The sequence below is a fragment of the Lotus japonicus genome, chromosome 5 (genome assembly GCF_012489685.1).
Source record: "Lotus japonicus ecotype B-129 chromosome 5, LjGifu_v1.2".
Classification (NCBI taxonomy): Eukaryota; Viridiplantae; Streptophyta; class Magnoliopsida; order Fabales; family Fabaceae; genus Lotus; species Lotus japonicus.
In genome coordinates this window covers 57,864,119-57,883,162 of record NC_080045.1, presented here as the reverse complement: position 1 = coordinate 57,883,162, position 19,044 = coordinate 57,864,119, and the positions used below count along the sequence as shown (strand labels likewise).

Sequence of the window (19,044 nt, the reverse complement as noted above, 5' to 3'; positions counted from 1 at the left end):
GACTTGCAACCAACAAACACAAAGCTATCAGGTAACATTTAGGAGGATTCGTATTGAATCTTCAGATAAGATATCAAGCAACTACATAGTTAGAATAATTCGTGTTGAATCTTGAGATAAGTTATCAAGCAACAAAACAGTCAGAAGGATTCGTGTTGGATTTCAAGGTAAGCTAGCAAGTAACATAACAATTAGGAAGGTTCATGTTAGACTCCTCAAAAGGTTTGATTCCAGATGTTTTGAGCTTGGCGAATGCTTAGTCATAAATGCAGCTATTTGTTGCATTAGTAGTTAAGACATTTAGTCTATAAATATGATTTCCTTTGTACTCTGTAGAGGTTTACAATCATCTACAAAAACTTTAACACCACACATTCTGAGTGACAAAGATTTCATAACATAGACTAAGACATTGTTGATACAACTTTTCTTTTTAATGCAATTTACACTTTTTTGGGGAGAGGCATGGGGAGTTCACGGGCCAACAATACAGACCACTAAGAGAACCAGACATCATATTTTTACCCAAAATCTTAAAACATTACGTTTATGGGTCACATTTCTTATAAAATCTCCGCTTCACTTATTTTTAACTAATGTGAAATTTCAACTCAGTTGCATTCTCACCATTATGTCCTCATGGTTTCTCATAATGAGTTTTCTTTCTATACCACTTTTCCTTTATTCCAAATAATTAATAAAATAACATTAAAAAAGAAAAAGAAAAATTGTGGCATCTCGCGACAAGAGCATGGGTTGAGGATTATATTCTTTTGAAGTTGAGGACAGATTCTTATAATTCAGTTTTATATTGTTTCCTAGTATGTAATATTACAAGCTCTTACCTCATATTTTTTTGTTTTTGTTACAAGCTGTTACCTCATGTTTGATCATCTATTTCATCTTTTACTAAGCATATCTAAGTTACACAAAAAGTGTATCAAGACCTAAATCCAACCAAATTAGAAGGCTTTGAACCCCAATAAATCATCATGATCAATCTTTTATTTTATTTTAACTTATCAACTCTGAATATTTAAACCAAAATTATAACTATTATTATTATAATAATGTTCTAAAGTTTATAATAGGTGTTGATTGTTGAATAATCAGTTAAATAAAGAACGAAAATTGTTGCACAATCGCGTTGTTTTCACGTTGCGTAAAGTCAACAAAACCAAACCCAACTCAACCTACGCCACCCAACGTTGTCACCTTCCTCTGCACATTATTATAAAAACAAACATCATCAATCTCTGTCCCTCAAACACAAACCCCTTCATCATCATCATCATCACAATTCATATCTTCTTCCACCGACAACGCTTAACCATGTCTCAGGTGAGTGAATTCATCTTCTTCTTCTTCTTCTTCTTCTTCTTCTTCTTGTGTTGTATCGTCTTCATTAGATTTGGTCAAAATTGAATTCTGGGTTTTGGTGAAAATCCTTTTTTGTTTAACAATTCGTGGATTTATGGCACGGTGTTTGTTTCCTCTTTTGTCAATTGAGTTATTACTGTTTGTGTAAGACTTTATGAGGTATAGGGAATCTGTATGTATGTATCATGATCTTAAAGATTTGATGCAATTAGAGGGTTTTGAGAATTAAGATGATTTTGTATTATTTTTAATCCCTTTTGATCTGAATTTTTTGCATTTGGATTGCAGACTGTGGTCCTCAAAGTTGGTATGTCATGTGAAGGATGTGTTGGAGCAGTGAAGAGAGTTCTGGGTAAATTGGAAGGTATGTTTTATTTCCTTGCATTTAAGTTGCCATTATATCAGGCTTGTTAATAGCGCGTCATAGCGGTGGCGCAATAGCGCTATAGTGTAGCGCCCTGGGGGTTCACTGCTACTCCACTATTGGCCGCTATAGCGCTCGAAATAGTGTTTTTTGGGCTTGCCGCTATGCTACGCTATCCGTCATTAACAACCCTACATTATATTGTATTCAGCATCCATTTAAATAACTTGCTTGTGCAAACTTTCTCTGCTGCCCAATATCTAATATCACTAGCCACTTGAGTTTATAGTTTTGTACGTTTTGTCAATTCCAATCAATGAAGATATGTTGTCAGCTTGATATCCTGATTCTCCAGAGCTTATAGTTTTGAATGTGTGTCTGCTGTTTCCTTAATTTTGTAGGGCCTTCCTGAACTTTATTCCCTTTCCTTTGTGAATTAATTTAGCGCCATCAGTCCAATGACATACACCCTAGAACATTTGGAGTTCTTGTTGATGCTGTTTTTCTCTCTTTCCTGTTGGGCTGTCATTATATGATCATGTAGATTTCATTTTTGTGGTTAACTTTTAGCCATCATCAATACTCTTAGATTTTGTTATGTTGATGATCTCTTGTTAATTCTGGTTACTTAAATGTTATTCTGATTTTGGTATGGTTTGTACATAGAGCTATTGACAGCCTTCTTTAGGTGATCTTTCATCATAGTTCTATTTTTTAATTCACAAGTTGCAGGTTTAATGTATTAACCCTGTTTTCTTAAACTTCTCTTCATATACCTGGAGCATATAATCTGACCATTAGAAGCATAGTTCTGATGTCCCTTTCCACCCATGAATTGAATTCATGATTTTATACTAATCTGCTACCTATTGAGATGGAAACTTCTATTTCTTTCACATATGAACTTTTCTTTTTAGCTGTCCTTTGTTAGAGTGCAGTTTATCAAAGTATCTACTCTGTTTTGCACCAACAGAATAGCTGCACTTCCCCTTCCTCCTCTAAATACTTTGGTCTGCTTGTTTATATTTTATTTCTTCAATTGTAGATTTGTATTTATTTTTTCCTTTGCTGGATGGAAAATTGGGTAGTATGCAACTATGCGTAGAAGAAAATAATCCAAGTTTCAATGCCAATTTCTTTCTATGGATACTTTGGCCTGCTTGTTTCTATTTTATTTCTTCAATTGTAGATTGTATTTATTTTTTCCTTTGCTGGATGGAAAATTGGCTAGTATGCAACTATGCATAGAAGAAAACAATCCAAGTTTCAATGCCAATTTCTTTCTATAGTTTTGATTCCCTTGGTAAATGAATGTGTTAGAAGTAAACACGGACATGCTTGGATTAGCTTCTTTGTTGAATCAATTCTGAACCTCAAAACCTACTCTAAAATTGATCCTGTTTGCAGAATCAATTGTAGAAGGGCTTCCAAACATGCACAGAATCTTAATATTAATTGAACAAATTGACAGTAGACCAACTCTAGTTCCCCCTGCAATATTGTAAAATAATTATAAGCATTGGTGTTATTTACAGGTGTGGAATCATACGACATTGATTTGAAGGAACAGAAAGTGGTAGTGAAAGGAAATGTCCAGCCAGACACAGTTCTGCAGACTGTTTCCAAAACCGGGAAGAAGACTGCCTTCTGGGGAAATGAAGTAGCACCAGCCGCCACCAGCACCAGCTGAGACTAAAACAAAATAATTGTTGGCTGAGTCTGTGTGGGAACATTAGCTCTGTGAATCGAAAAAAAAAACTACTTGATGGATTTGCAAAAACTATAGAACATGTCATCTGATGTATTTAGTGTGCTATAATAAAGTCTGAAGAATATTTGCTGTTTTCCCCAGCTATTGTACTGTATTGATGTGCTTCAATTAATATCTTTACTTCCGTTGTTGATGTTACTATTGATTTTCTTCTGTCTGTTTAACGTATCTTCCCACCTCCTAACAACAAAGTAGAATTAATGATAGAATGTTATGGCTTTGATTGATTTTTGTGAATGATTTTATGTAACGAAATAGAAGGTTGATGTTGTATATTTCTATTTCAATCTCTATAATACAAAACTGAAAGCCTCTGTTACTATACAACACTTTTTAATTGAAAGAACATATTTAGTGAGAGAAAATTCTATCACAAAATTCATAATTAAACGAGTAGCTAAAGGTGAGAAATTTAATGATGAACATGTTAGTGACAGAAAATTCTATCACTAAATCCGAAGTTAAGTATTAAAAAACAAGGACAACGTTGAGGTTTATCATTTTTGCACTGATCTCACTTTATGTATATTATTGAACAAGACATTTGTCTCTTTTATCTTATTTAACAAAACACTAATTACTCTTACTTTATTGAGAACATTGCACTAATCTCACTTGAGGTATACCATTATTGCACTGATCTCCTTTATTTATCATTATAACAATCACCACCCCTTAAAAATAATTTATATATTTTCATGAGAATTTGCAGTTAAATCTGTAAGTATTCGCTAGTGTCATATTGAGAAATTTAGTCTAATAAAAAAGCAATATCCCCTATTATATACATAGAATTTCATTTGAATTATTGAAAGAATTTTGATTATGTAATTTTCACAAAATTTAACATAACTGCACCTACAATAGGTGAGATCACAGTTAAATAAAATATTAATATACTTTTTTTTTGAAAATAAGTATTAATATACTTCTTAAAATCAAACAATTTTGTTTGCATAAACCATAGGATATAGAAGATTTAATTCTAGAAGAACCTTAAAAATAGTTCCATAGAAGAATATACTAGGAAAGAGGTTATATTATAGAAAGTATTGCTAGCAAATTAAAGGACTTTCCCTATAATTTTTAGGCTATAAGTCTGAAATACACTAATAAAAGTCATTGTTTATTCTTTGGTTTATATAAATAAAGGGATATGAGAAAATTTTAACTTCCCAACATGAAACTCACATAACAAAATTTAACCATCAGAATGTAGAATGTGATAATCAAATTATATATTTATATTTAATTTCCACTTTTACTGGAAAAGAAATGAAAAAAATATGATTGTACGCGTCCAATTATAAATGTTTTTGAATACGTGACACATAATTCAATTATTTCCACATAATATATAGGAAAATACAATGAATAAAATATTTGCTGAAATTTGCATTTGTCCAATTCAAAGTATCATGAGTAAAATTAGCAATGCCAGGCTAGAAGGATTTGACCAATTCAAGTGGCTTTTGCATCCATGCGGTGAAGAAGAAAATCCCCTGTGATCCTTCACAAAAAGCTCTAATTTTTTAGGTAAAAATCTTAGCACAAGCTTTTTATGGCAATTGATCCCATCACAGGCTTCATGCTTCCAGTGTCACTCCTTTTGAGATTTCTTCACTAACAATTTCGGTGAGTCTTCTTACCACTATGTGTTTTGCACAATCTCATTTTCCCTTGTTTCTTGAATGTTTTGTTAATTGCTGTGTTTGGAATTCGGATCCTGTTCTTGTTTGGTTTTGTTCATTGTCATTTTGGACATTGCATTGTTATGAATGGAGTTTCACATATAATTGGTGATTGTTAATAACACTTGTTAATTTGTGGTGATCTTGATTTTGTAACATGCTCATATGTTTCCAGAATCCAATAATTCATCTGAGGATGGAATCCAAATCGAAAAGGATAACCGATTTAGAGAATGGTGATGAGGGAGAAGACTTAGTTCTAGCTACTTTGGTTGCAAATGGAGATGACATTAGCCCTCTTGTGAGGCATGCTTTTGAAATGGGGCGCCCCGAGGGTTTGCTCCGCCAGCTGAATTATGTGGTCAAGAAAAAAGAAGCCGAAATCGAAGAGATGTGCAAGACACATTATGAGGAATTCATCCTCGCGGTCGACGAGCTTCGCGGCGTCTTAGTTGATGCTGAAGAGCTCAAGAGTGAGCTCCAGAGTGATAATTTTAAGCTGCAGCAGGTTGGGAGCACCCTCCTTGTCACGCTTGAGGAGCTTCTTGAGTCTTATTCTGTCAAGAAGAATGTGACTGAAGCGATTAAAATGTCAAAGAATTGTATACAGGTGTTGGAGCTTTGTGTCAAGTGCAACAATCACATTTCCGAAGCTCAGTTCTACCCTGCGCTGAAAACGTTGGATTTAATTGAGAAGAGTTATATGCAGAACATTCCTGCCAGAGCTCTCAAAATTGTGATAGAGAAGAGAATTCCTTTCATAAAAATGCACATTGAGAAGAAAGTTTGTAGTCAGGTTAATGAATGGATGGTCCACATTCGGAGTTCTTGTAAAAAAATTGGGCAGACAGCAATTAGTCGTACTGCATCGGTTCGCCAGAGGGATGAGGAAATTCTAGAAAGGCAAAGAAAGGCTGAAGATCTAACTACTTCAGGAGCGGAGGATCAAGCTTATAGTTTGGATGTTGAGGAAGGGGATGAAGATTCCGCTATGAAGTTTGATCTCACGCCTCTTTATCGTGCTTGTCATATCCATCGCTGTATGGGGATCCTAGAGCAGTTTCATGACTATTATTATAAGAATAGATTGCTACAATTGAATTCAGACTTGGAGATTTCTTCAGCACAGCCTTTTGTCGACTCGTATCAGACATTTTTGTCTCAAATTGCTGGGTATTTCATAGTGGAGGATAGAGTTTTGAGCACTGCTGGGGGACTTTTGGTACCAGATCAGGTTGAAACTATGTGGGAAACTGCTTTAGCTAAGATGACATCAATGTTGGATATGCAATTCTCACATATGAACTCTGCCAATCACCTTCTACTGGTTAAGGATTATGTGACACTTGTTGGATCTACTCTAAGGCAATATGGATATGATATAGGTCCACTTCTTGATGTTCTTGACAATTGTCGCGACAAATACCATCTACTTCTTTTGGAAGAATGTAGGCAACAAACTGTTGATGTTATTTGCAATGACTCTTATGAGCAGATGGTGATAAAAAAGGACAGTGATTATGAAAACAATGTTCTTGCATTTAACCTTCAAACTTCAGATATTATGCCTGCTTTTCCTTATGTAGCACCATTCTCCTCCATGGTCCCTGATGCTTGTCACATTGTGAGATCCTTCATCAAAGCCTCTGTTGATTACTTGTGCCACGGTGTGCGATCCAGTTTCTTTGAGATTGTGAGGAAGTATTTGGACAAGTTCCTGATCGAAGTATTGAATGAAACATTACTTGATACAATCAACAGCGGGAGTATCACCGTTTCTCAAGCCATGCAGATTGCTGCAAACATAGCTGTTCTTGAAAGAGCTTGTGATTTTTTCCTTCGACACGCAGCTCAACAATGTGGTGTACCAAGCCGATCAGTTGAGAGGCCTGCAGCCGCGTTATCTGCAAAGGTTTTACTCAATACTTCAAGGGATGCGGCTTATATTACACTGCTGGGTTTGGTAAACACAAAGTTAGATGAGTACATGAATCTTACGGAATGTGTTAATTGGACTACGGAGGAGGCAAAGACGAATGGGAACGACTACATGAATGAAGTGGTGTTTTATCTTGATTCCCTTATGTCAACAGCACAACAAATTTTACCCTTAGATGCCATGTACAAAGTCGGGACAGGCGCGCTTGAGCACATTTCCAATGTAATTGTGGCTGCTTTCCTTAGTGATAATATCAAAAGGTTCAATGCAAATGCAGTTATGAACATGAACAATGATGTTAAGATGTTGGAAAATTTCGCGGATGACAAGTTCTATTCTTCTGGCTTGGGTGAAATTTACGAGGGTAGCTTCAAGAGCTGTTTGATTGAAGCGCGGCAATTGCTTAATCTTTTGTCAAGCAGTCAACCTGAGAACTTCATGAATCCTGTTATAAGGGAGAAAAATTACTACTCTTTGGATTACAAGAAGGTGGCTAGCATTTGTGATAAATTCAAGGATTCTCCAGATGGGATCTTTGGAAGCCTTTCAAATAAAAATACAAAGCAAAGTGCTAAAAAGAAATCAATGGACATGCTCAAAAAGAGACTTAAGGATTTTAATTGATGAGGCTTAGGGAAATGTTCTTTCATTTTCATTGTAGTGTTTCCTCTGATATGGATGTTAAACTTCAGAATGAATAGTGTTCTTTGAAGGTTTATTATCATCTGTGTATGATTTCGCTGTCACTACACCATTCAGCTGCTGGAATAATATATGTTTCATAGTATCATTTCCTCAACATCTTATTATATAGGTGATTTTTCTATAAAAAAAAATTTATTAGAAATTAACATGCATGGTAATGGCAATGGGAAGCTAACGATCTTTAGATGTGAAGTGGAAACTAAGAGAAAGAAAATAGAAGAAAAGAAGATGGAAGGAAGAGAAAATAAAGAATCGTGAAAAGATTTTTAAGTTGTTTAAATTGAGTAAAAAAAAAATAGAATGACTGATCGGATTTTAAAAATATTATCCAAAATTGAAGGGAAACACCAATATATAGCCCTTGACAAGCTGCGGGCTAAACGAGCCCATGGTCCAGTATATTCTAAAAATTCACATAAAATTAACTTAAAATTTAATTTTAGGTAAAACAATCATTTTTCTATTTTAAATATAAAACATGAAAATAGAAAAAAAATTAAAAGTATACTGTTATTTTTTTTTATTTCCTTTTGATTCTATTATTTAAATATGTGCATATTTAATAAAAATTATTTTCTGATGTATTAAAAAAACATTAAATAAAAAAAGTGCTAATTAGCTGGCCAACCTGGTAGCTAGCACACTTCAAAAGGATTGATTTTCAAGTTGGGTTGGGTTAAGCTAAGATTAGATCATACATGGTTTATTGGTCCAATTCACCCTTTAACTTGGGTTGTTCGGAGTGAGCCATTGGGTCCACCTCTAATAAGAATCACAAAAGAAACAAGGAAGTAGTGTATTCTACCTAGCTAGAGCCATAGGAAGGAGGATATGGATGATGTGGTTGGATTGCACATGAGGTGGACAAGTGTGCTGACGCGGTGGTTTGTGAGATGGATGATATAGACAAATCAAGTGAGGGAGATATGCAAGTGTGTAATGTGATGGAAATGGAAAATCTACCCGGCTACAAGCTAAGCTCACTCGTTTACCTGGCAGTTACGTCGATCGTATACATAAGCGAGGAAGGTAGTCAAAAAAAGAAAGAAGAACTCATCTTCTTTCTTTTATAACTTATGAGTCATGCGAGACTAAAAAGGAAGGAATTAACACTACTTGGTGAAAATAGGTTTTTTAGAATCAATTCTGATAGTGAAGAGGACTTATGGCACAACACATCACATTTCATAAATGAAACGAAGCAATTTAATTCACGACCAATATAAATTAGTGAGGATTTAAGATTTAAGGAAGTAGACGGTCATCTCCAGGGTAAAACATGTGAGAACGAACACCATAAGATTTTCATAAATAAAGCTATAGTAAAACTAAATAAATATACACAATTTCAAAATTTAGATAGTGCAACTAATCATGAATTAAATACAACTAACCTTTCCAAAGTCAGAAAAACATGTTGTATTCAAATGACATTGAATCTCTAATTAGCACTTACTCCCTCACTGCCACTCGAACCCGACATCATATGTCCTCCATTGCTACCACCATTGATACCTTTCACTACTTGACACCTAACACCATCGCTTCCACCATAGACTTTTCAGCCATTACCCAAGATCTTCTGCAATGTATGGTGCAATGTGTCTGGTGTTGACAATGATAGTGACAAAGGTGTTGGGTAGCGGTAAATATGATGAGTATACCACTCAACAATGAATGCGGTGGAGGTGAAGGATAAAGAAACTAAAAGAGGCAACATGCACGCAGAGGTAATTAATATTTGTTTGCTACTACTTTAACTTTAATACATGGAGTCATGGAGAATAGATATAGTGGGGCAATTCATTTTTTTTCCGTTTCCCTCAATCTCACATAAAAATGAAGCTCACGATGTTTACACCCTTAAGCAAAATAATATTTGTTGAAGGCTACTAAATATTTGTTTTATATGTGGTTGGACAAAATGAATTTTAATTTAAAAATAACTTTCTCTTTACTCATTCTCTATCTAACCAAATAAAACGATAAAGATTTCACCTTTTTTTTCTTCCTTTTCTCAGTCGTAGATTGAATCCAAACATGACGCAAGGAGACTAGAAAATACTTTTGAATATATTTTCAAAAGCAAAGTGTTAAGAGGTTGCTGTTGATATGCTCTCAAATAAAATGTTTTTATTTATTTTCAAACAAGATGCCGTTGATCTCCTTAATTTCTTTTACGAAAATTTTAATCTATTAATTCAAATGATGGGACGCTAAGTCCAAAAAAATCCAATGTCAAATACAAGGAGGGGCATACCCAAGCTTCAGAACATGTCGTGAAGGAGCCTGCGACCGCTGCACCGAGGGGCATGCACAAAGAACCCTGAAGCCAGTCGTTTGATCAACGCATGATTTATGCACATTATTTGTGATATTCTTGCTTGATTACATTAGTTTTGTGCATTATTTAGATGGCTTAGTTGAGTTATGACCCCTTACACTTATTGGGGGTTTTAATGAAAAAAATGCATAACTCTTAATTTTTATCTTCTACTACACTTTGCACTGGAATAGGTTGAACTTGGAGCTCCACTGGTGATCGCATAATTTTTCGTTGAAAATCGAGAAGAAATATCCACAACTTTTATGTTAAGCTCCACTTGTGAATCAGTCTCTAACGTGGTCAAAATCTAGTTGCAATAGTTGTTGTCTCTAGACCTGCGAGTCTGAACAGTCTAGACCAAAATGACCAACATATCTTGGACTACAGAACTTTGAATCGGGCCTTGTTAGAATCCACATGAAGCTAACTTAAAGAGCTACAACTTTCATGCATAATTACTGTGAAGATTCAGTTGGTAAGTGGGTCCCATGAGAGTCTGAAGTTTATTGACTGACGAATTGGGCCAACTAAATACTGGGCTGCTTACTTCTATTGGGCTTGGATCTGTGAAGTGCTGAAGAAGGGCAAAAGAGGCACAAGTTTGCTGCTAGTTTTTCCTATAAATACTAGTAGAATAGGCTAGGTCAAGACACTTCATACTATCTTATGCTTTGCCGTTTGCACTTGTTTTCTGCAAATCCTTAATTTTCTAGTTTCGATTGCTTTCTTTCCTTTTAACTTTTCCGAGTTTTCACCCAAATCCATGGGTTGCTAAACTCTTAGTCGATCTTAAGGTTTAACCTTGTATGTATGCAGACTTGAGATCCTTTTCTTAATGAATATTTTGTTTCTTGCTTTGGTATTTGATTTATCTTTCTTCTCGTGAGATTCTGATTCTGTTTTTGTGATTTATCTAATAGAGAGAAACCAGTGTGAGAAACGGTTGTAATCACACTTCGTTTAAGAAAAATAAATCTTTCGCATCAATTGGTGTTAGCTTGGGGATTATGTGACTAAATTGTTCTTATACTTTGAATGCTTGATTGCTCTTTTTTTACCTGAATCAATCAAATTCTTGACGATTGTCTATAAGAGAATTAAAAATCTCAATTCATGATTGTGAGTTTGAATTCTACCCAATAATTAAAAAGAAACAATTTTTTTTTATGATCAATGATTGTCTAGTGCAACTGCATGTTATTTCCTTAAGATTCGCGTCTTTCTCATCTGATTCATAATCACTTATTTACTGGTTTAGTTTCTTGCAAATAAATCGATCAACTCCACCCATTACTTGTGTTTTGCTCTCTTTCAATTGATAATGTATCGAGTTATTGTGAGAAGTGAGAACGATTCTATGACATGTAAGAGCGAGGTGGTGCGTGGAATGACGGAATTGTCCTTGAGGGTTTTTGCTTTTTTTTTTCTCTCCTTGTGTTAAGGAACAATACATTTGTGTAATCTTAACCATCATTAAATGAGTTCTTTTTTACAGGAGATATAAACTTGCATCAGAAAATATTACACAAGCAAAGGAAAAACCAGAAAACAACAACTACTCTACTGCATCCAACAAAAGGGATGGAATTAAAATTCTAACGTAAGTTCATTTAAAATTAATTTTTGTTAAAACTTAATTCATTAAGTTGGACTATTTATTATTAAATTGAATATAATGGTCAATATTATGATATTATCTTATCACATCCTTTTATTAAAAATAACTCTACTGTTAAAATATAATAAAATACTACGTATTATTTTATACCTGCCTTCACATGTGTGTTAAATGAATTTACGTTAGAATTATGAGTTATAGTGCAATACATTGTATTCTTATCCATAACATAAATGTTTTCATGATAGGTATTTAATAGTAATATATAGCAATAAATGATGATGAATTGTATTGAAAATACTTTCCTAATTTGTTAATAATAAAATATATTAATAATTAATGATTAAATGAAAACATTGACTACACATGTGAAGGCATGTATATATAATAGTATTTTATTATATTTTATCATTAGAAAATTAATTTTCAAACAAAAGGATGAGATAAACATGACCAATATATTCAAAATTAATGAATAAATTTTAACAATAATTATTAAATATTTTCAAAAATTTAGAGAAATTTGGAAAGAAATATTTCTTTTTTGAAGGAATTTGGAAAAGAAATATTAAATGACATAATTAGTAATGAATATTAAAGATCTTTAATATTCATTACTAATTATGTCATTTAATATTTCTTTCCAAATTCCTTCAAAAAAAAAATTCTTTCCAAATTTCTCTAAATTTGTTATATTTTAATATATTTTTTTAAAACACTTAAAAAACAAAAGTACAAAACAAGAATATATCAAACTAGAAGTCAAGTCAAGAAGCATCCCATATTTTTCTCCCTCTGATACCCCCCAAATCCCAACACTACTACCGTCTCTTTCACTCACACGTCACAACCCTCAAGGACAAATTTGTCATACCACACACCACCTCGCTCTTACGTGTCATAAAATATCCTCTTCTCTCTCTCTCTCTCTCTCTCTCTCCCCTCACACCAGAAAACGCTCCTTGCAGCCATTGAACCTCACTCTCTCTTACCCTCCTTTCCTCATCGTGAAATCTCCACCGTCCATTTCTTCATCCAACGGGTCACATCACTCCCTCCCCCACACACACCATAAACCCTACCCAAACCTCTCTCTCTCTCATCAGAGGCGCGCGCTCTTTCCCGCTCCTTCGCTTTCTCTCTCTAAACCTCGATCCCTCTCTCTCTCTTCGTAGATCTCGCTCTTCGCGATTCGATTCTGGATCCTTCGTCTTCATCGCTTTCTGTATCGTTGTGTTGAATTTTTTTCAATTTTTTCCCTCCTTTCTCGGTGATTTGATTTTCTTGATCTGTCATCGTTTTCTCTCCGACGGTGATTATGCGGTGGTTGTTCTCACCTGATTCAGGTTGATCGTTGTGTTTGAATCTGTGTGTGTAATTTTTTTTTTGTTAGATTTTTTTTTTGAATTTTGCGGATTTCTGAAGAATTTCTGAGTTGAGTTTTGGTGTGATTTTGATTCGTTTTTGGGAATTCTGAATTCTGAGACGTTACCGAGTTGACTCAATTCGGTGACTCAGTGAGTTTGGGGGTGAGTTTTGACTGACTAGTGTGATTTGGGGACGGAAGGGCAATGCCATCGGTTGGGATGAGGCGAACGACGAGGGTGTTTGGGGTTGTGAAGGGCGGCGATACCGCTCGCGTGTTGCGGTCGGGGAGGCGGTTTTGGCCGGATTCCGGGGAGGGGAAATCAAGGAGAGGGAGTGAGGGAGGAGAAGAGGGCCAGGGCGGGGTGAAGAAGCCGGAGAAGAAGGCGGAGCGGGCCGTGGCAATGGTGGATGGTGATGGCAAGGATGATAGCATCCGTCTTTCTGAGATGGTTAGGCAGAGGAACCGAAGGACTCTCAGTTTGAATGATGGGAAGAATGGCCGTGATAGATTTTTTGGGATTGTGTACTTCAGAAAGAGGAAGAGAAACGGTGGTGCTGGAAGCTCTGTGCTGACAAAAAGTGGGAATGGTGATAGGAAGATGTTCCGATTGCAGTTTTCTAGGCGGCAACGGAGGAGGAGGGAGCGGCGCGTGCTTACGGTTGTCGCGAAGCCCTCTTCCGGCGACAATGGTGGCTTGTTTTTGCGGTTCTTGTTTCATGTGTTGAGCCAATTCAGAAGGTTTCGCATCACCCTGAAGGAGCTATCTACCTTCCTTCTATCAGAGCCCATTTGCAGTGCTTATGCTTCACGAGGGATTCAGTTCTTGCAGGTAAATTAATTCAGTTTTGTTCTGTTTAGGGTTTGTGATTCGTGTTCTGTTCTGTTCTGCCCTGTTTTCCCCTGCATGTATAAACAGTTAATTTAGTTCCTTTCTTAGAATGATGAAAGTTTTGTGAACTGAGATTTTGTTGTTTCTGAATATCTATGTCAAATGGTCTAGATCTTTGGGGATTTTGGTGTAATTTTATTTATTCACATGTGGGCGATTTCATATTTTTCAGAAGTTAATTTGATTAATTTGTATGGATGGTTGGAATGGAAGGTTTATAATAGCATACGATTTTGTGTTGTTTTTATTTATTTATTATTTTTGGTATAAAAAGTCAAAGAATTGATGTTTTTCTTTAAAAAATTGAATCTTAGTAATTGTCTGCAAATGGGTTAGTCCACGCTGTCAACCTTTTACTCAGGACAACTATATATGAGTTCGAATTAATGTCTGGTGATTTATGATTCGTTCATATTTGTAGTTTGTCCCCCAAATAAATACATAAATAATTTAATAAATTAAACAGTAACTATCTGATGGTTGATTTCCCTGTTTTTTTGTTTTACCCTATAGTCTTAAATAACATTTTTAAGTTTGATCTTGTTTCAGGGTTCTGTTACTGCAAATGTTGGGGTTTGCCAGATTTTTGGAGTGACGCAGTTCATGCCATTGTTCTCTGTGGATTTCTCTGCTGTTCCTCTCTGTTTTAAGTATCTGCATTCTGCGATGCTTTTTAAATCTATGATTAGGTCTTTTTCTCTTGTTTATGCTCCCGTGCCTAGTGATGTTGAGGAGGAAATTAGTTTGTCAGACTTCCAGAATGAAGTGAGCATTTCATGCAATTCCTTCAAGAGAGAAGCTCTAGAGAGTGGAATAATCATTCCCAAAGTTGTTGATATCAGTGATGGTTTATCTTTGGATTTTTCTGTCAGGAAGAGTTCCAGATTAGCTAGTCGAAATCGACAATATAAAAAATCCTCGAAGAAGAGGAGAGTAAAGTCACTGAGGAAGAGGAAAACTCAAAATCCTTCAAGCAATGGAGCATTAGTATCTGGTTCAAAGCGTGGACGGGAAATAAATCTTTCTGTTGTTGCATCTAACAAGAAACTTCGAACGTTGTCCAACAGCAGCACCAATGTAAGCCTTTCAGAAGCAGACCCTGCCATGGAGGATTCAAAAGAAGGGCTGAATTCATCTTCCTGTTCTGCAAATATATTGATTGCAGAGGCGGACAGATGTTACCGGATAGAAGGGGTGGTCGTCACTTCAGAAGAAGTGCCTGCCGCTGGAGGATGGCTTCTCGTGGTAAAGAAAGATGGATTGACAAAATGCACTGTCAAGGCTGAAAAGGTAATGAAATCCTGGTATTCCAATCGGTACACCCATGTGAGAATGTTTCCGTTGGACAATGGGTGGAAACTAGAGTTTGTTAATCATCAGGACTGGATTGTCTTTAAAAATCTTTACAAGGAGTGCTCCGGGCGTAATGTTCCCGCTCCTGTTGTGAAATTTATCCCAGTACCGGGTGTTCATGATGTCTCTGGCTACGCTGACAGTTGTGGTGTTCCCTTCAACAGACCAAGCACTTACATATCTGCAAATGGTGATGAGTTGTCCAGGGCAATGAATAGGAAGACTGCTAACTATGACATGGATTCTGAAGATGAGGAATGGCTGAGTAAATTCAATAAGGAGTTTCAGGAACATGTGTCAGAGGAGAATTTTGAACTAATTATTGATGCTTTGGAGAAGGCTTATTATTATAACCCGGACAATTGTTATGATGAAAAACATGTGGCTAATTGGTGTCAGGATCGTGTTAGCAAGGAAGTGGTAGAAGCTGTGCATAGTTACTGGATGAGAAAGCGGAAACAAAAATGTTCATCACTGCTCAGGGTTTTCCAGGTAATTTTGCCATCACCTCGTAGAAGTTGTTTTTTTTAGCAAAATAACCTGAGCTGTTGTCTTCTCATCCTGTAGCCAAAACATGGGAAATATTTAGGACTTGTGGTTTTCAATTGTCCTGATATGAATATATAAAATATCTTGAATCCACTTTCTTTCTTCTGTCTTTTTCAGTTTCAGATGGTTACATTTGCTTCCTATTTTGAGTTATTTTTCATTTTTATTTGCTTTTTAGCATCTTAATTTTCAATATCATGTTTTTCCTCTGTTTTTATTAGAATCTAAATTAGGTGTTGTAGACTAAATTGGTGGTTATTGTTGTAAACTGCAATGCAACCTTGTTATCTGACTGACATGGTTGATATGATTTCTTGTGTCAGTGTCATCAATCAAAGAGATCTCAGTTTATTCCTAAACCCTTCCTACGAAAGAAGAGATCATTCAAGAGGCAGCCTAGTCAACTTTGTAGAGGCAATCATCCAAGTGTTTTGCAAGGTAAGATTATAATTGTATCAATAATTGGAACTTGGAATGGGGGTTGCTCTAGGTCTGTCAGAATATTGCGAATTTGATGCTTTTGTTTTCGATACTTTAACCTGTTGGTGTTGTGTTTTGATTTAGCGTGTTTGGTTCCCCGTTGGTAACCTCAAAATCAGTTCTCGTTGAGTAAACTTTAGATGACAGTATAGATGTTTGATAATCATCTCAGAATTGATTTCAGCCAAAATCAATTCTGTGATGAAGCGAATATAATTAATTCTGAGATTTCACTACATTGCCCCACAAAAATCAGATTTCATGAATGTATCCACCCACTTTCTAATCTGTTCATTTCACTTTTACCATAATCAATTTGACCATAATCAATTTTATCTGAAATCAAGTGTGACAACGATGGTCCAAACACACACATAGTTCTTTCTTCTTGACCTTGTCTGACAACTGACATGCATTTTTTTTATAAAAGAAGTTAGACTTTATTTATGAGCCATTTTAACTGGAGGTGTTTTTACATATGCATGTTTTAGAAACTTAGTCTGATAGTATTCATTAACAACAGTTGCAGCTGACCAAAATGCTGTGGAGCTTAAGAATGCCATGCTCAAGGTTGAAGCAGCTAAAGCTTCTGTAAAGGAATGGAAGGAAATTGCAATACAAAAACGCAAAATGGCTCAGTTGCTGATGGAGAAAGCAGATTTGGCAATGTCCAAGGCCATAACGTTAGTTAGAGCAGCCGAAGCAGTATCTTCTCAGGCTAGCGGAGAACTGGTGGAAACCTTGGCCGGAAACTTTCTTGATTGACGGGTAGAGAAATATTCCTTATGCTAATTATCATATTATTATCATAGCACCCAATTTTCATCACAGGAAGGGTTACTATAGCCATGTTTTATTTATTTATTTTAAATTTGTAACTGTGTATATATCTCTTACTTGTATATACATCTTGCCGTATAATAACCTCATACCAGTCTTTTGTACAAGTAGATTAGTTGATTAACTTGGAGGAAAGGATTCTAAGCAGGGAGGGAAAAAAAATAATGAAAAAGAGATTTAGTTCTAACTCAAGCTTTGTGTACCTGTGCTTCTCCAGTTTTGTTTGTTTTTCCAAGCCCTTTTTGTGAACTGTTAGATTTTGACAACTGAGTTAGAACTCATGTTCATTGGGACTTTATGTAGAATAGAATTCTTGATTACTTATTATGTCAAGGAGTCCCAATTAATTATATGGCGTAGCAAGAACCAAGATGAAGTGGCTTTTTGTTTGTTTGTTTTTGGAACAAAGAAATTGGTATGACTACCTCAGTGGCCATTTTTTGTTAAACTCAGTGGGCTTATGTGACATATTTTCTGGAGAAAAAGATAACTTTGTTTTTCTGGTAAAAAGAAACAAGAACTTTTCGTTATTGGGCCGTGGTCTCTTTCTATTGTTAATGGGTATTTATGTTTGACAAAAAAAAATCTTGGTATTAGTCTTTGGACCCCAAAAAACCCTTCTTGGTAACAACAATAGATTAGATTATGAAAAGTATAGAAAATGTGACGAACTATGTTCTAGATGTTACTTGGTATATTGTTGCAATTTTCTTTTCGTTCTATTGATTGGAAATAGTTTGCTTATGATTTAAAATGAATAAAATGTTTTCAGAAGCTGAAAATAATTCAATATAAATAATACAAATTTTGTTCATTGGTTTGCACAAATGAAAATGTTAGTATGATTAGTTTATTTTATTTTAATTGATATGTTGACATGAATAATTATATGTATATATATATATATATATATTTTTTTTTTTTTTTTCATTTTCATGATTTTGTAGAGGAAATTCTGAGAATTATAGTTATTTAACTTTTTTTTTGACAATTATTAAAATATGAATATTATTTCAAATAACTATAGAAACTATTAACGTAATTTTATTTTATTCCTAATTTTAAATTTTGGAGAAGGAAATTATAAAATAAATTATAGAAGTTTCAATTTTTTTTGAAACAGTTTCAAATTAAAATAAGGTGATTTGTTTTTTTGGTGAATAAATAAAGTGATTAATTTTAATTAATAATAAAAATACACTCGCTGAAAATGGTAAAATGAAACATACATTTTCCCCGGAAAATGCTGGTCCAGTGCTGGAATAAATAAGCAATTACAATTGAACTAGTTGAGAGAAACTTGAAAAGTTTATATGAAATCATAACTTTAATTTTACTACCACTGTTACACATATTTTTCAGTTATCACTTCATCTATACTAATAATATTCTTGGGTCAAATTCACTATAATTTTTTTTCTTGGTTAACCTTATATCTTTTTTTTTTTGATAATATTTAACCTTATATCTTTGCAATTGACGCAGGTCCGCAGGAGCATGACATCAAAGACTTAGTATTCAGAGCATGATTTGGCCCATGTTGTTTTGTATGAAGAAATTGTCAGAACAAAGCCCAATTCCAGTGCCATATTTTGCTAATAGGTACTACTTTGAAAAAAATTTACATTTAGATGAATTAATTCATCAATTACTTTCGAAGTTCAGCAAAGTCTGTTTTTTCTCATGAAATATTTAGAACTTGTAATTGCTATTAATTTTGATATTTTCATTTGCTTGGGTGGTGTTCCAAGCCAATCTATTTATATGACT

The 19,044-nt window shown here is 34.8% G+C and overlaps 3 protein-coding genes across 4 annotated transcripts; all 3 read left to right on the top strand.

The window, feature by feature from the left end:
• The first annotated feature begins 1,179 nt into the window (after nucleotides 1-1,179).
• On the top strand, nucleotides 1,180-3,653 carry LOC130718791 (copper transport protein ATX1-like). Its single transcript, XM_057569417.1, has 3 exons — nucleotides 1,180-1,341; nucleotides 1,669-1,744; nucleotides 3,280-3,653. The coding sequence occupies exons 1-3, from the start codon at nucleotides 1,333-1,335 to the stop codon at nucleotides 3,432-3,434; spliced, it is 240 nt and encodes a 79-aa protein (XP_057425400.1). The 5' UTR covers nucleotides 1,180-1,332; the 3' UTR covers nucleotides 3,435-3,653.
• A 1,290-nt stretch (nucleotides 3,654-4,943) lies between these two features.
• Nucleotides 4,944-7,934, top strand: LOC130721448 (exocyst complex component SEC15A-like). The gene is made up of 2 exons (XM_057572244.1): nucleotides 4,944-5,150; nucleotides 5,382-7,934. The coding sequence occupies exon 2, from the start codon at nucleotides 5,403-5,405 to the stop codon at nucleotides 7,767-7,769; it is 2,367 nt and encodes a 788-aa protein (XP_057428227.1). The 5' UTR covers nucleotides 4,944-5,150; nucleotides 5,382-5,402; the 3' UTR covers nucleotides 7,770-7,934.
• Nucleotides 7,935-12,721: 4,787 nt separating this feature from the next.
• On the top strand, nucleotides 12,722-19,044 carry LOC130718098 (uncharacterized). Of its 2 annotated transcripts, XM_057568566.1 has the most exons (5): nucleotides 12,722-13,992; nucleotides 14,602-15,897; nucleotides 16,278-16,392; nucleotides 16,958-17,202; nucleotides 18,760-19,044. In XM_057568566.1, the coding sequence occupies exons 1-4, from the start codon at nucleotides 13,366-13,368 to the stop codon at nucleotides 17,197-17,199; spliced, it is 2,280 nt and encodes a 759-aa protein (XP_057424549.1). In that variant the 5' UTR covers nucleotides 12,722-13,365; the 3' UTR covers nucleotides 17,200-17,202; nucleotides 18,760-19,044. The 2 variants fall into 2 exon arrangements, with proteins under 2 accessions (XP_057424549.1, XP_057424548.1); XM_057568565.1 differs by lacking the exon at nucleotides 18,760-19,044 and having other exon boundaries at nucleotides 12,723-13,992; nucleotides 16,958-17,476.